The sequence below is a fragment of the Lupinus angustifolius genome, chromosome LG11 (genome assembly GCF_001865875.1).
Source record: "Lupinus angustifolius cultivar Tanjil chromosome LG11, LupAngTanjil_v1.0, whole genome shotgun sequence".
In the NCBI taxonomy this organism is placed as follows: domain Eukaryota; kingdom Viridiplantae; phylum Streptophyta; class Magnoliopsida; order Fabales; family Fabaceae; genus Lupinus; species Lupinus angustifolius.
The window spans coordinates 30944612-30961384 of NC_032019.1; the positions used below are offsets into that span (position 1 = coordinate 30944612).

General features: G+C 35.1%; 1 protein-coding gene across 1 annotated transcript in view; it reads right to left on the reverse strand.

Moving 5' to 3' along the window:
* Nucleotides 709-16773, reverse strand: part of LOC109359166 (naringenin 8-dimethylallyltransferase 2, chloroplastic-like) — a 45819-nt gene continuing 29754 nt past the window's right edge. Inside the window, exons 8-13 of the mRNA XM_019603730.1 lie at nucleotides 11852-11953; nucleotides 11434-11529; nucleotides 11257-11328; nucleotides 11081-11176; nucleotides 9683-9787; nucleotides 709-783 (exon numbers count right to left, since the gene is read on the reverse strand). Coding sequence (XP_019459275.1) covers nucleotides 742-783; nucleotides 9683-9787; nucleotides 11081-11176; nucleotides 11257-11328; nucleotides 11434-11529; nucleotides 11852-11953 — 513 coding nt within the window. The 3' untranslated portion in view covers nucleotides 709-741. The remainder of the gene's footprint in view (nucleotides 784-9682; nucleotides 9788-11080; nucleotides 11177-11256; nucleotides 11329-11433; nucleotides 11530-11851; nucleotides 11954-16773) is intronic.

Here is a 16773-nt window from a genome sequence, read left to right on the forward strand (position 1 = left end):
ATTACCCAACAGTGACATCAGAGCCAATGGTTCGACGGCTCAATGGAGTATTGAAGCGACAAGTGGTCGGTAGATCCATGTAGGATTCTTGTGTCGATAGTCTTCTTGACGAGAGGTCAAGGCGGCGTGTTCCATTGATGAAAGGATAAGCCAACGGCGATGCAAGTAGATAAAGAGCTGAGATCCGGTGTATCCAATATTCAGATGGGAATTCACACTTGAGGGGGAGATGTTGGGTATTCCAAGTGTGAATGAAGAAGTCCCACATTGGGCAAGAATGGATGAGTTAAAGAGCATATAAGTGGATGGACTCATAGACCTAATGCTTTAAGGTTTTGGGTCAAGATGTGGTGTCAAGCCCACCTATATGCTTCTTTCACTTAACTCATTGAGGAATGTTGTAACTCATGGATGTAGATCTCCATCCAAAAACTAACCTACAATATTTTATTTAATTATATTCGTGAAGCTTACTATCGATCAAATTTAGAATCCGAAAAAAATGAGGGTATAACTTTAAAATGTAAAATATAAGATAATTAATTATTTTAAAATAACTTCTAACTCCACACTTTACTTGCAATGATTTTACATCCACATCAATTCTTCAAAAAATTAAATATTGAATGCACCAAACAAGCTGCACAATTGAAACTCAAACTCTATGTAAATACATCCTTGTTTAATATTTTTATAAAGCATGTGACAAAGGAAGCACCACTTTCTTATGTCAGATCCATATCATCTAAATAAAGGTACGAGGAAGTACTCTATAGTAAATAGCTGCAACAAGAAAATGTCATCAATAGCAATAAAAATGTCACTGACAAAAAATATAAACTTCTGATCATTTATGTCCATGTATGCTTAGTGTTGAAATTTTGTGAGATAAAATTAAATGAATAATTATATATAAATATAATATCTATATATTGTCAGTATAAAAATTTATATACATTCAATTTATCCTCAATCATTCATTTTGAATACTTCTTTTTTGAAAAATAAATAATAATTAAATATGAATAATAAATGTTACGGTGACGATGCATATATTTCTTTTCACAATGCCTATTTAACCACACGAGGTTTTATTTCAAATTTATTGATCAACTACTAAAAGCTAGGTTCAACTAAGCCATACGAAATTTAGGTTGTTGCTTTGCCAACTAATGAAAGCCATAAGTATAAACACACTTAAGAGAAAAATATCACTTTTTTAAAATTTAAAAGCATTAGAAATAAACATATTATTTCTTGACACATATGGAAATGGAAAATATTATTTATTTACAACGTTTTAAATTGCTTATATGAATTGCTGAGAATTGTGACTATAATTACGATCATGATGGAGACTGAAGTGTTTGTATATTTCCTTGAGTTAGTAGCAAGAGATACATTTGTATATATAGGATTTTAGGATCCTTTTGGTAATTAATTTGATCCTACAAATTAGGAAGAGATGCCAATCAATCCAGGCTGAAATCAAGCTATCATTAACTATGGTGAATCGTTGGCTGTAAAGTGTGCAGAGAAATCTGTGGAAAATCATTGCCTAATTGTTGCATGAATTGTGGTTATCTATTATGCCCCCTCAAGATGGTGTCACCATCAGTGACAGCGAGCTTGATACGCAGAGGAACAAACCGAGCTCGGGATAGGGGTTTTGTGAGTATATCAACAAGTTGATCCTTGGTCGAAATGTGTGAGACTCTGATTTTGCTGAGATGTACCAGTTGGCGAACAAAGTGGTAGTCCAATGCAATATGTTTCATGCGTGAGTGAAACACGGGGTTTGCACTTAGGTATGTTGCACTGATGTTGTCATAGAACACTGTAGGTGTTGGAGTTGATATTCCAAGTTCCCCAAGTAGGTGCAGTAACCACATGACCTCTGCTGAAGTAGTTGCAACAAATCGATATTCAGCTTCAGTAGATAATCGTGCCACTGTCCTTTGACGCTTTGATAGCCAAGACATGGGATTCCCACCAAAATAAATGACAAAGGCAGACGTGGAAGTCCTGTCATCCAAATTGCCACCCCAATCCGCATCACTGGAAGTATGTAGATGCATATGAGATGGTTTCTTGAGTTGTAAGCCAAAGTTGAATGTAAGCTTGAGATAGCGAAGGATACGTTTCAGTTGCTGAAAGTGGTTTTGAGTGGGTTGATGCATGAATTGAGACAACTTGTTGATGGCAAATGAGAGATCAGGACGAGTAAGGGTCAAATACTGTAATGCTCTTATAATCGTACGAAACAATTTTGCATCAGCAGGGGCTGATCTATCAAGCAGTTTGAGAGGAGTTGTTGTGCATAATGGGGTGCTAGTAGGTTTGGCTCCAGCCATATTGTATTTGTCCAAAATGTCACAAATGTAACCATGTTGTGTGAGGAACAAACCGCCTGCAACTTGGATAAGTTCAATGCCCAAAAAGTAGTGAGGATATCCTAGATATTTGAGGGAGAAGACATTGGATAAGTTGGTCATGAATTGCTGCATGAATGGAGCATTGTTGCCTGTCAATAGGAGATCATCCACATACACTAGAAGGAATGCTTGGACACCATCTTTGTTGTAGATGAATAAGGAGGTGTCACTAAGACTTGTGGTGAAGCTAGTGGTGAGGACAAAATTCTTGAGGGAATTATGCCAAGCATGGGGTGTCTGTCTCAAGCCATAGATTGCTTTTTGCAACTTACAAACATGTGTGGGAAGGTCGTTGTGGACAAAACCAGGTGGTTGTTGCATGTACTCATCTTCAACCAAAGCACCTTGCAAGAAGGCATTATTAATATCCAATTGATGCATCGACCATCCATGGTATAAGGCAATGGTTAGAACAACTTTGATTGTTTGTGGTTTGACTACGGGGGAGAATGTTTCTTTGAAGTCAAGTCTAGGTGTTTGAGTAAATCCTTTTGCAACCAATCGTGCCTTATATTTGTCAATACGACCATCTAGGTGTCTCTTGATACGGAAAATCCATTTGCAAGCAACAACATTTTGGGCTTCAGTCCTTGGAACCAATTTCCAAGTACCATTGTTTAGCAGAGCATCAAATTCTACAGAGCATGCCAACCTCCAATGAGGGATTTTTAGTGCTTGGATCACTGTTGTAGGTTCAAGGTTATCAGGGAGAGTGTGTTTGGAGGCTGTTAGGAATGTCTTTGGCTTGAAAATGTTATTTTTAGACCTGATTGTCATTGAATGACTACTGGTATGGGGAGGTTGGGTGGCAAGTTCTGGAGAGGGGCGAGTGTCCTGAGTTGAGGTGTAATTAGAGGATGAAGCATGGTCTATGGTGAGGTGAGGAACAATTGGTGGTGGGATGGATGACTGAGGGGATAATGAGTCAGTTGCCACAAGGTCCAAGGGTGAAGTAGACCTAAGTGATGGTGGGTTGGTAGTTGGAACAGTTGAGCTAGAGAGGACTTGAATAAGAGATGACCGAATGGGAGGATGTGTATGAGGAAGGGTAGTAGTGGTGGGGGATGTAGTGAGAGTCATATAAGGAAAGGAATCTTCAATTATCTGGACATGTCTAGAAGTATACACCTTGTTGGATATAGGTTCAAGACATAAGTATGCATGCTGAGAGGTAGAGTATCCCATGAAGAGACACTGAACTAACCTGGGTTGGAGTTTGTTGGTAGTATAAGATCGTAGCCATGGAAAGCATAAGCAGCCAAATGAATGAAGCTTATTGTAGTTAGGTGCTTTGTTGAACAGAGTTGTGAAAGGGATTTGCATGTTTATGGTTGATGTAGGCATCATGTTAATCAGGTATACTGCTGTTTGAAATGCATATGACCAGAACTTGACTAGTAATGTGGCATGGTGCAATAAGGCTCGTCCTGTTTCAACTATGTGTCAGTGCCTTCTCTCAGCAGTGACATTTACTTCAGGTGTGTGAGGAGTTGTTAAATGAGAGATGCCATTTGTAGCTAGAAATTTGTTAAGTTTGACAAATTCACCACCATTATCCGAAAAGAAGGAAACTATTGGAAGATTGAAAAACTTTTCAACTAGGGACTTGAATTGAATAAATATGGAGAAGACATCAAATTTATTTTTCATAGGGTAGAGCCATACATATTTGGAAAAGTGATCAACAAATACTAAGTAATAGAGGTAGCCATCTATTGATCTAACTGGTGTTGGCCCCCAAACATCAGAATAAAGAAGCTCTAATGGTCTACTACTAGTCAGGTGATGACTTGAAAAAGGCAACTTGTGACTCTTAGCACAATAACATGAGCTGCATTCATGTAATGTAGAGGGCTTTATTGGTATGTTGTGATGAACAACCATGTGTTGAATTATTTTTGATGATGGATGTCCTAGTTTGTGATGCCATGTTGATAGAGATCTGGCTTAAGAGGCCCTTGAAGCAGAGTTTGGCCCGTTTTCAAGTCCTTCATAGTGAAACAATTTGGAAAAAATTCAACATAACAATGGTTAGATCTACACAATTGAGAGACATAAACAAGGTTGGATTGAATAGATGGAACACATAGTACTTGATTGAGAGTGAGTGTTTGTGTTTTTGTTGGGATAGAGGAATGACCAACATGAGTAATTTGCAAACCTGTTCCATCACCAATGGTGACTTGATCAGTGCCTGGATATGGATGAGCCAATGTAAATTGTTGTAGATCTTGAGTGACATGATGAGATGCTCCAGTGTCTATTACCCAACTAGAGTGTTGAACATGGGATGCATATTGAGCCATATTGACAGAAGGTCGAGGTCCAGTCTCTTTAGGATAACCATTAATCCTATAGCATTTCTTGGGAATATGTCCAGGTTTTTCACAATACTGGCACACAACCTGATTGTCTGACGAGTAATTAGGAGCAGAATTTCGGCCTGATATCTGCTGTTTTTGTCTTTGTGACCCTCTATAACGATTGACTAAATTAGCAGTGGCAAGCAACGGATCAACTGTATTGCCTTGGTCATGAGACAAAAGTGTCTCAAAGTCCATGAGTTTCTCATGTAGATCTGCATAAGTGACTGGTGTTTCCCTACTACAAAGAACAGCAGAGATGTCTTTGTATTCACTGCTTAAGCCATTTAAAGTGTGAATTACCAGACGGATAGTTCATCTGCTATAGCCTTGATGCCTTGAAGATAGGTTTCCATAGTCTGATTACCCTTGGTGAATGTAGTGATACGTTGCTTTAGGGCCATGACTCGAACTCTTGATCTACTGGCATACATGGTTTTGAGTGTATCTCATGCTTGTTGAGCAGTTTGGGCAGTGCCAAGGTGTGTGATCATGGTTGCAGCCACTGAAGAAATAATGGCATGTAAGAGGAGTTGGTCCTGACGAACCCAGTGAGAGAAGGCAGGATTAAGAGCAATTTCATTCGTCTCCAACACCTTGGGGGAACATGGGAAATTGCCATCAATATAACCCATAAGGTCATACCCTGTTAACATGGATAAGAATTGAAGACGCCAAGCTGGATAGTTGGCTCCATCCAATTTGATATATACTTGAGAACCAATATTGAGAGCAATAAGCTTATCAACAGAGTTGGTGAAAGAATTGTTTGGGATGAGATTAGTTTCAGATGATGAACTCATTCTCTTTGGAAGCAAAAATAGTGATAGGATCAGAGAAAAAAAATGCAGTTATGCTTAAGTAGCTCTTGATAACATGAAGTGTTTGTATATTTCCTTGAGTTAGCAGCAAGAGATACATTTGTATATATAGGATTGTAGGATCCTTTTGATAATTAATTTGATCCTACAAACTAGGAGGAGATGCCAATCAATCCAGGCTGAAATCAAGCTATCATTAACTATGGTGAATCGTTGGCTGTAAAGTGTGCAGAGAAATCTGTGGAGAATCATTGCCTAATTGTTGCATGAATCGTGGTTATCTATTAGAGACTCCCAAAATCAAAATATTTCAGTCATAATTTCGATCGTGGAGTGCAATTTAAAACATTGTGTTAAATAATTATTTTATTACATAACATTTTTTATCAAACAAAATGAATATTAACCTTGAAAATCAAATTACGAAATGATAAATATTTAATAGTGTTAGTACCTTCCAGATAAAAATGTAGAAGGATTGTACTGCAGGAATGTTGTTCAAATCTACAGATTTAGCATGATACCAAACGAGTGAAGCAAGAATGCCATGTCCCAGACCCTAATAACATTGAATGTAAAATTTGTTTATAATGTTTTGTAAGAATTATAAGACAAGTCCAGATACACTTATTAAAATCAATCTATACAATGATAGAAGTGGTAATTTTAACATATTTTTATATGTCAAAATTATTAAACAAGCATCAGTTGCACTACAGCTACAAAAGTACAACTGATATTCTGTAACTGGAACTCATTATAAATAAGAATGTTATAAAACCTGAGCCGGACATCAAACTGGAAGAGATCTCGTATTAGGTTTAAACGGTTAAACTGTCTAGTATGATCGGGTGAAAGTAAAGTTTTATATAATTAATAATTATGTATAATTATATTGAAGTAACATATTTTTATCATTTTTGGACTAGAATAAAACAAAACATTTGAGTGGTGTTCAATTTTTTTAATTTTTTAATTGAACCGTTAGATTTACTTTTCGGGTTAATGCGGTTGAACCAGGTTTAACACGATCGAACCAGAATTTTCCCGGTTCAATCCTAACTCGGTTAAGACTGCAAACCAAAACTATTTTCAAGTCCAGTCAGCAATTAGACCGGTCGGATCGTCCGATCCGGTTTTCATAACACTGATAAATACATTACACTAGAAAACTAGTGGGTCAAACATACAATATGTCAATTATACTGAATGTTTAGTTAAACTAGGCAAAATTAGAAAATACTGTTGAAACATGGTTAATTTATATCTTACTGTACTAGTCAACATGCTAGGGATTCAAACCTTGATTTCGTTTATAATATTGTAGGTCATATTATATCATTAAAATAGTTGATTTATATGTTACAAATAATTATATACAAGTTAATTAATAAATTGTCAATTAAACTACTATATCATATACTAGTATTTCAATTTGATGACTAATATAATATTGATAAGATCGGTTCTACCTTGGGCATGCATAAGGTAATTTGAACATTTATGTATTAGTGTGAGCTTGCTTTTGAATATACAATAAGGATAGTCTTTGTTTATTTATTTATTTATCGGATAAATTTGATTTTGAATATACACAGTAAGGGTGCACTCCCTTGGAAGAAATTTTTATTTATTTATTTATCTGTGATATTAATAATAACAGCGTGTGTGTGTATATACAGTAAGGATAGTCTATAGTACTCTATAATGTATCAGATATATTTACTATTCCACAATATATGTTAGTTAAAATCAAACTTCTATTACCTGGTACCAAAAATTATTGCTACCTAAGAGCATGAAGTGTAGTGCAAGACATAGTAGTAACCTACACAAGTAAAAGGAACTTTACCATGACAATTTTGACCCAGATGAAAGGAGATAATGCTCCCATCAAAATGGCTACTCCATAAGCCATTTGAAGAAGTGAAACACAAATCCAAAATACCTATAAAAGATTAATTAGTTTCAACAATGAGTACATGCATAATAGTATAACTACTATGTCATTGTATGAGAAGAACATACTGGTTTTTGACCCAATTTTAATGCCAAAGATTTGATACCAAATTTTTCATCTCCCTCCATGTCAGGTATATCCTATATAAAATCCAGCAAAATATTCTAGAATGATTACACATATCCAACAATAAGTTTGTCTTCAAAGAACAAATGCTTAATTTAAGAAATTTGAAGCTTTTTTACCTTGAATATTGCTATAATTATACAAAATACACTTGACATTGCCATACAAAAGATCAATGGTCTTGAAAAGGTAACTGGCCTCTTGAACACATATGTCTGGAGATTTGTCATAAATTAGCAACTACAAAATATCAGGCTTCCTTTCAACTTAGATTTATTACTACATATGAAACTATGTGGCTATTTAAGAGTTAATTTTCTAGGGAACAGAAAGAAATTGAAGGTTTTAAAACATTTATTTTTCATAGGGTAGAGCCATACATATTTGGAAAAGTGATCAACAAATACTAAGTAATAGAGGTAGCCATCTATTGATCTAACTGGTGTTGGCCCCCAAACATCAGAATAAAGAAGCTCTAATGGTCTACTACTAGTCAGGTGATGACTTGAAAAAGGCAACTTGTGACTCTTAGCACAATAACAGGAGTTGCATTCATGTAATGCAGAGGGCTTTATTGGTATGTTGTGATGGGCAGCCATGTGTTGAATTATTTTTGATGATGGACGTGCTAGTTTGTGATGTCATGTTGACAGAAGGTCGAGGTCTAGTCTTTTTAGGATAACCATTAATCCTATAGCATTTCTTGGGAATATGTCCAGGTTTTTCACAATACTGGCACACAACCTGATTGTCTGACGAGTAATTAGGAGCAGAATTTCGGCCTGATATCTGCTGTTTTTGTCTTTGTGACCCTCTATAACGATTGACTAAATTAGCAGTGGCAAGCAACGGATCAACTGTATTGCCTTGGTCATGAGACAAAAGTGTCTCAAAGTCCATGAGTTTCTCATGTAGATCTGCATAAGTGACTGGTGTTTCCCTACTACAAAGAACAGCAGAGATGTCTTTGTATTCACTGCTTAAGCCATTTAAAGTGTGAATTACCAGACGGATAGTTCATCTGCTATAGCCTTGATGCCTTGAAGATAGGTTTCCATAGTCTGATTACCCTTGGTGAATGTAGTGATACGTTGCTTTAGGGCCATGACTCGAACTCTTGATCTACTGGCATACATGGTTTTGAGTGTATCTCATGCTTGTTGAGCAGTTTGGGCAGTGCCAAGGTGTGTGATCATGGTTGCAGCCACTGAAGAAATAATGGCATGTAAGAGGAGTTGGTCCTGACGAACCCAGTGAGAGAAGGCAGGATTAAGAGCAATTTCATTCGTCTCCAACACCTTGGGGGAACATGGGAAATTGCCATCAATATAACCCATAAGGTCATACCCTGTTAACATGGATAAGAATTGAAGACGCCAAGCTGGATAGTTGGCTCCATCCAATTTGATATATACTTGAGAACCAATATTGAGAGCAATAAGCTTATCAACAGAGTTGGTGAAAGAATTGTTTGGGATGAGATTAGTTTCAGATGATGAACTCATTCTCTTTGGAAGCAAAAATAGTGATAGGATCAGAGAAAAAAAATGCAGTTATGCTTAAGTAGCTCTTGATAACATGAAGTGTTTGTATATTTCCTTGAGTTAGCAGCAAGAGATACATTTGTATATATAGGATTGTAGGATCCTTTTGATAATTAATTTGATCCTACAAACTAGGAGGAGATGCCAATCAATCCAGGCTGAAATCAAGCTATCATTAACTATGGTGAATCGTTGGCTGTAAAGTGTGCAGAGAAATCTGTGGAGAATCATTGCCTAATTGTTGCATGAATCGTGGTTATCTATTAGAGACTCCCAAAATCAAAATATTTCAGTCATAATTTCGATCGTGGAGTGCAATTTAAAACATTGTGTTAAATAATTATTTTATTACATAACATTTTTTATCAAACAAAATGAATATTAACCTTGAAAATCAAATTACGAAATGATAAATATTTAATAGTGTTAGTACCTTCCAGATAAAAATGTAGAAGGATTGTACTGCAGGAATGTTGTTCAAATCTACAGATTTAGCATGATACCAAACGAGTGAAGCAAGAATGCCATGTCCCAGACCCTAATAACATTGAATGTAAAATTTGTTTATAATGTTTTGTAAGAATTATAAGACAAGTCCAGATACACTTATTAAAATCAATCTATACAATGATAGAAGTGGTAATTTTAACATATTTTTATATGTCAAAATTATTAAACAAGCATCAGTTGCACTACAGCTACAAAAGTACAACTGATATTCTGTAACTGGAACTCATTATAAATAAGAATGTTATAAAACCTGAGCCGGACATCAAACTGGAAGAGATCTCGTATTAGGTTTAAACGGTTAAACTGTCTAGTATGATCGGGTGAAAGTAAAGTTTTATATAATTAATAATTATGTATAATTATATTGAAGTAACATATTTTTATCATTTTTGGACTAGAATAAAACAAAACATTTGAGTGGTGTTCAATTTTTTTAATTTTTTAATTGAACCGTTAGATTTACTTTTCGGGTTAATGCGGTTGAACCAGGTTTAACACGATCGAACCAGAATTTTCCCGGTTCAATCCTAACTCGGTTAAGACTGCAAACCAAAACTATTTTCAAGTCCAGTCAGCAATTAGACCGGTCGGATCGTCCGATCCGGTTTTCATAACACTGATAAATACATTACACTAGAAAACTAGTGGGTCAAACATACAATATGTCAATTATACTGAATGTTTAGTTAAACTAGGCAAAATTAGAAAATACTGTTGAAACATGGTTAATTTATATCTTACTGTACTAGTCAACATGCTAGGGATTCAAACCTTGATTTCGTTTATAATATTGTAGGTCATATTATATCATTAAAATAGTTGATTTATATGTTACAAATAATTATATACAAGTTAATTAATAAATTGTCAATTAAACTACTATATCATATACTAGTATTTCAATTTGATGACTAATATAATATTGATAAGATCGGTTCTACCTTGGGCATGCATAAGGTAATTTGAACATTTATGTATTAGTGTGAGCTTGCTTTTGAATATACAATAAGGATAGTCTTTGTTTATTTATTTATTTATCGGATAAATTTGATTTTGAATATACACAGTAAGGGTGCACTCCCTTGGAAGAAATTTTTATTTATTTATTTATCTGTGATATTAATAATAACAGCGTGTGTGTGTATATACAGTAAGGATAGTCTATAGTACTCTATAATGTATCAGATATATTTACTATTCCACAATATATGTTAGTTAAAATCAAACTTCTATTACCTGGTACCAAAAATTATTGCTACCTAAGAGCATGAAGTGTAGTGCAAGACATAGTAGTAACCTACACAAGTAAAAGGAACTTTACCATGACAATTTTGACCCAGATGAAAGGAGATAATGCTCCCATCAAAATGGCTACTCCATAAGCCATTTGAAGAAGTGAAACACAAATCCAAAATACCTATAAAAGATTAATTAGTTTCAACAATGAGTACATGCATAATAGTATAACTACTATGTCATTGTATGAGAAGAACATACTGGTTTTTGACCCAATTTTAATGCCAAAGATTTGATACCAAATTTTTCATCTCCCTCCATGTCAGGTATATCCTATATAAAATCCAGCAAAATATTCTAGAATGATTACACATATCCAACAATAAGTTTGTCTTCAAAGAACAAATGCTTAATTTAAGAAATTTGAAGCTTTTTTACCTTGAATATTGCTATAATTATACAAAATACACTTGACATTGCCATACAAAAGATCAATGGTCTTGAAAAGGTAACTGGCCTCTTGAACACATATGTCTGGAGATTTGTCATAAATTAGCAACTACAAAATATCAGGCTTCCTTTCAACTTAGATTTATTACTACATATGAAACTATGTGGCTATTTAAGAGTTAATTTTCTAGGGAACAGAAAGAAATTGAAGGTTTTAAAACATTTAAAAAATGTATTTTATGGTTCTCAACAAGACTATCCTTCTAATGTTCCTTCTAAAAATATTAATATTTGCTTAAATTAAAATATACTACCAGAAAATACTAATATTTACCTATTAAAAAAGATATTGATGCAATATAATTCAATTATATGAAGAGCAAATATTCAGTAGAAAAAATGAAACCTGCATGTGAAGAAAATATCCAAGTGGCTTTACTCCTGCCAGATCAATAATATAGTTCAGTGCTGTAAGCGCTGAGTATCTCTTCCATCTCAACAATGGCAACTGAAAATTTTCAGAGACAACAAAGTTATAACAACAATAGACAATGTAGCCAACCATGTTTTAAATTGAACTCTATAATCATAATTAGAACTACAATATTGCCTTAGAGAGACTATAAAAAAAGTGTTGATAGTGATTTAAGGTTTTATTAGATCCTTAAATAGAACAAAATGTCAAATGTTCAATTCTTGAAAGCTAACACTTGATGGAGAAAGAATCATGCACCCCACAGAATATTAGTTCATTATCCATAAGTGAGAGTTTAATAGTACCAAAAAAAAAGTTTAGAGAGTCTAAATACCTTACTTTATTTGCAGTTGTATTGAACACGTTTTTTTTCAAATTTTCTACAATAGCATGAGATACAACATACACTCAACTGTGGCCACAATTTTAAAACATTGGTAGCCAAAATCAAATTAATTTTACAAATACTAGAATCTCAAAGTTTGAGTGCGAGTATTGAATACAAGCTTATACAAGGTTGAGTAAAACCTACAAGATATTACATCTGCTTTACTAATGACTTGTTGAATTAATTTATATTTCTAAAGTCAGAATTTCACATTATGATAAGCATGTTAGTGTGAAAGAAATCTATTTCAAGTAACCCTATGTAAAATGTGAGATGGTAAAGATTAATTAACCTTTGTTTAATCTAATACAACAACCTTAACTCACTAAATGATAGAAGGGTAGTGAAATAATGGGGATCATATGTCTTCATTCATGTCCCATTTGATGTACTAAATCAATCACAAAAATTGTATTCATTTAAAAAGAAAAATTATAAAAACAGAAATTAATATTTTAATATTATTTTGTGATGTTTGATTGGTCGGGACAAGGAGACAGGATCATTATGGGACAGATAATCCTTATCCCAAACTTTACACACAATCATACGCTGGAGAAAGCTTGAATTAGAAAGTTTGATTACTGTGCCACATAATTCAAACTTCTTAATCCCGCTCCATCTTACATAGTTTCCACCTATGGGTATTCTTGAATTGACAGAAATGGATGGAATAAGGAACTAAATGGAATTGTATTAGATTCTATTGTCTGGATTGATACCATATATATATAGGGCTTTTGTATGAAAAAGTCAAACATTTTGAAGATAAGATCATTGGATACGTTGACTAAGATTATGCTGGAGATCTAGATAAGCGAAGATCACTCATCGAATATGTCTTTACACTGTGTGGTTTACCATTAGTTAGAAAACAACACTACAATCAATTGTTATTTTGTCTACAACTGAAGCGGAGTACATCGCAGTAACAAAAGCTGTAAAGGAATCCATCTGGGAGAAAAAACTAATTGAAGAGTTGGGTATACAAATCAAAGAAACTAGTGAATATTGGCTTGACGATGAAAAGACTTTCTTGAGCCAAGCAAAAAAGAAGTGGCTAAAGATCATCTTGAAGAAATGGAGAATTTCTAGCTAAGTAAAAAGAAGTGGCTATGGTGAAACCAACATTAATGCTCTTTTCCTTTTGGCCACATAATATTCAAGAGTTTTGGCTATATATAGAAGTGTTCCATGCCATTGTAAGACACACCAAACACTTAGCATTGTGAGGAATATTTTAGTGTTTAAGATATAAGTGAGTGAGAGTGATATTGGGTGTACTTGGGTTTTGGGAAGTTAGTGAAACACTTGAGTGAACTTGTAATTCTCTTTTATCATAGTGATAATATCATTGTTGCTCTTCAACCGTGGACGTAGGCAAATTGCTGAACCACGTTAATTTCTCGGTGTCATTTTCTCTATTATATTTTCTCCATGGGTCTTCCGCTTCAACAAACTGGTATCAGAGCTCGTAGAGCTCTTGCATGCTAAGCCGTACGATCTAAAAGAAAATTCTTAGTATGCTCTGTGTTCGCAGTATTGTCTGATCTTACACAACAGAAAAGAATTATTCTTGTTACTGGAAATGTATAATAGTGTGAAAGTGCATGTCTAGGAAAGTTTTGTCTTAGGAAAGACCTGGTATTTAAGCGTATCTGTTAAGACTCACCTATCTTTCCTGGAAACTTTCCTGGTATATGTTCACGGACTACGATATTGTTCCGGTATACGGTTATCATGGCGAGTGCTAAATTTGATTTGAAGAAATTTAATGGAGAAAATGATTTCAACCTCTGACAATTGAATATGAAGGCTCTACTAGTTCATCAAGGCTTGGGAAAAGCCTTGGAAGGTAGAAACAAGTTACCACAGAGTCTGACCAAGGACGAGAAGGATGAAAACCTGGAAAAAGCACATAGTGCAATTTTGTTGTGCTTGGGAGATGAAGTTCTACGAGAAGTGTCAGATGAAACTACAACTGCTTCATCATGGTTAAAGCTGGAAAGCCTGTACATGACGAAGTCACTCACTAACAGGTTGTATTTGAAGAAAAGAATATATACTCTTCAAATGCAGGAAGGAAAGCCCATAAAAGATCATCTGGATGAATTTAACAAAATTATTCTTGATCTAAAGAATATTGATGTTAAAATTGAAGATGAAGACCAAACAATTATTCTACTATGTTCCCTTCCAAGTTCTTACGAGCACTTCATCGACACCATAATGTATAGTCGAGAAGATCTGACCTTGGACAAAGTAAAGTCGGCGTTGCACTCGAAAGAACTGAAGAAAATAGTATCAGATTCGAGATCTGAAGGCTCGGGTGATAGCCTTTTTGCTAGAGGAAGAACAGAGAACTGAGATCAATTTGGTGAAAGAGGAAAATCTAGGTCCAAGTCTAAAGCAAAACCTAGAAAGTATAAATGCTTTCACTATAACAAGGAGGGGCATATAAGAAAGAATTGCCCATAGCGCAAAGGCAATGAAAAGATTTATGAATATGGAGATGCAGCTATAGCAAATGGCTATGATAGTGCAAATGCACTAATAGTCTCAGAGCACAACTTAAAAGATGAATGGATATTTGATTCTGGATGCTCATATCACATGTGTCCCATTAAGGATTGGTTTTCAACTTACCAACCCTTAGATGGGGGCAAGGTCCTTTTGGGAAATAATGCTCCCTGCAAGGTCATTGGCATCAACACAATTAGAATCAAGATGTTCGACGGAATCATAAGGACGTTGACAGATGTAAGGCATGTTCCAGAATTGAAGAAAATTTTGATTTCCTTTGGAACACTAGATTCAAAAGGTTATAGCTACAAAGGTGAAGCTGGAGCTATAAGAATATCTAAAGGTGGTATGGTTGTAATGAAAGGAGTTACAAGGAAACACAATCACAGGTGTTGCTGTTGTCTTCTCAACATCTGATTCTGACGTCACCAAATTATAGCATCTAAGAATGGGTCATGTCAGTGAAAGAGGTCTAGCCGAGTTGGCCAAACAAGGATTACTATGCGGACAACAAGTCGGGAATGTAGACTTTTGTGAACACTGTGTTTTCAGAAAGCAATGTCGGATAAAATTCAATGTTGTAGTTCATCGAACAAGAGGCATGTTGGATTATGTACATTCTGACTTATGGGGTCCTTCCCAAGTACCTTCTCATGGTGGTAGAAGATACATGTAAACATTCATTGATGACTATTCAAGGAAGGTGTGGATCTTCATTTTGAAACACAAAAGTGAAACATTTGTCAAGTTCAAACAGTGGAAAACCTTGATCGAAAAGCAAACCGAGAGAAAGATTATGAGACTGAGAACTGACAATGGTCTAGAGTTCTGCACCAGAGAATTCAGAATTTTTTGCAAGGATCATGGTATTATCAGACATTATACCGTGAGGCACACTCCACAACAAAATGGACTTGCAGAACGAATGAACAAAACCTTAGTTGAAGGACAAGATGTATGTTGTCAAATGTTGGATTGCCAAAAGAATTTTGGGCGGAAGCTGTCAGTACAGCTTGTTACTTGATCAATAGATGTCCATCAATGACCATTGGTTTCAAAACTCTAGAAGAGATGTGGTCGGGTATTCCGGCAAATTTTGAAAATTTGAGGATATTAGGGTGTCCTGCATATGCTTATAACAAAGAAGGAAAACTTGATGCAAGAGCATTGAAATGCATTTTTCTTGGATATCCTGATGGTGTGAAAGGATATAAGTTATGGTGGCCAGAGAAAAGAAAGTGCATTATTAGTAGAGATGTTACTTTTAATGAAGCTGAAATGCTAAAGCCTCATACAGAGTCATCAAGTGAAAATGACGATCTTAATATCTTGGAGAAGGTGGAGTTTGAGGTGGAGCCAACAAAAGAAAAAACACTTGATCAAGAAGAAGAAGTCCATGATGCATGTACTGATATTGATATCTCCCAATTACAACATTATCAATTGGCTAGGGACAAGCAAAAGAGACATATAAAACCTCCAGAAAAGTATGGTTATGCTGATTTGGTGTCATACACTCTAAATGTTGCTGATGATATCAGTTATTGTGAACCACAATCATATGAAGAAGCTATCAACAATAAAGAAGCTTCCAAATGGATTTCTATCATGACAGAGGAAATTGAGTCTCTTCATAAGAATAACACTTGGGTTCTTGTGAAGCGGCCGAAGGCTCAAAAGATTGTTGGATGCAAATGGGTCTTTAAGAAGAAGGATGGAATCCCTGGGGTTGAAGATGCAAGATTCAAGGCACGATTAGTGGCCAAAAGTTTTACACAAAGATAAGGCATTGATTTCAATGAAGTTTTCTCTCATGTGGTAACACATAGCTCTATTCGTATCCTACTTGCAATTGTAGCTTATTTTGATCTAGAACTTGAGCAACTAGATATCAAAACGACATTCTTGCATTGTGAGTTGGAGGAACAAATCTACATGAAAC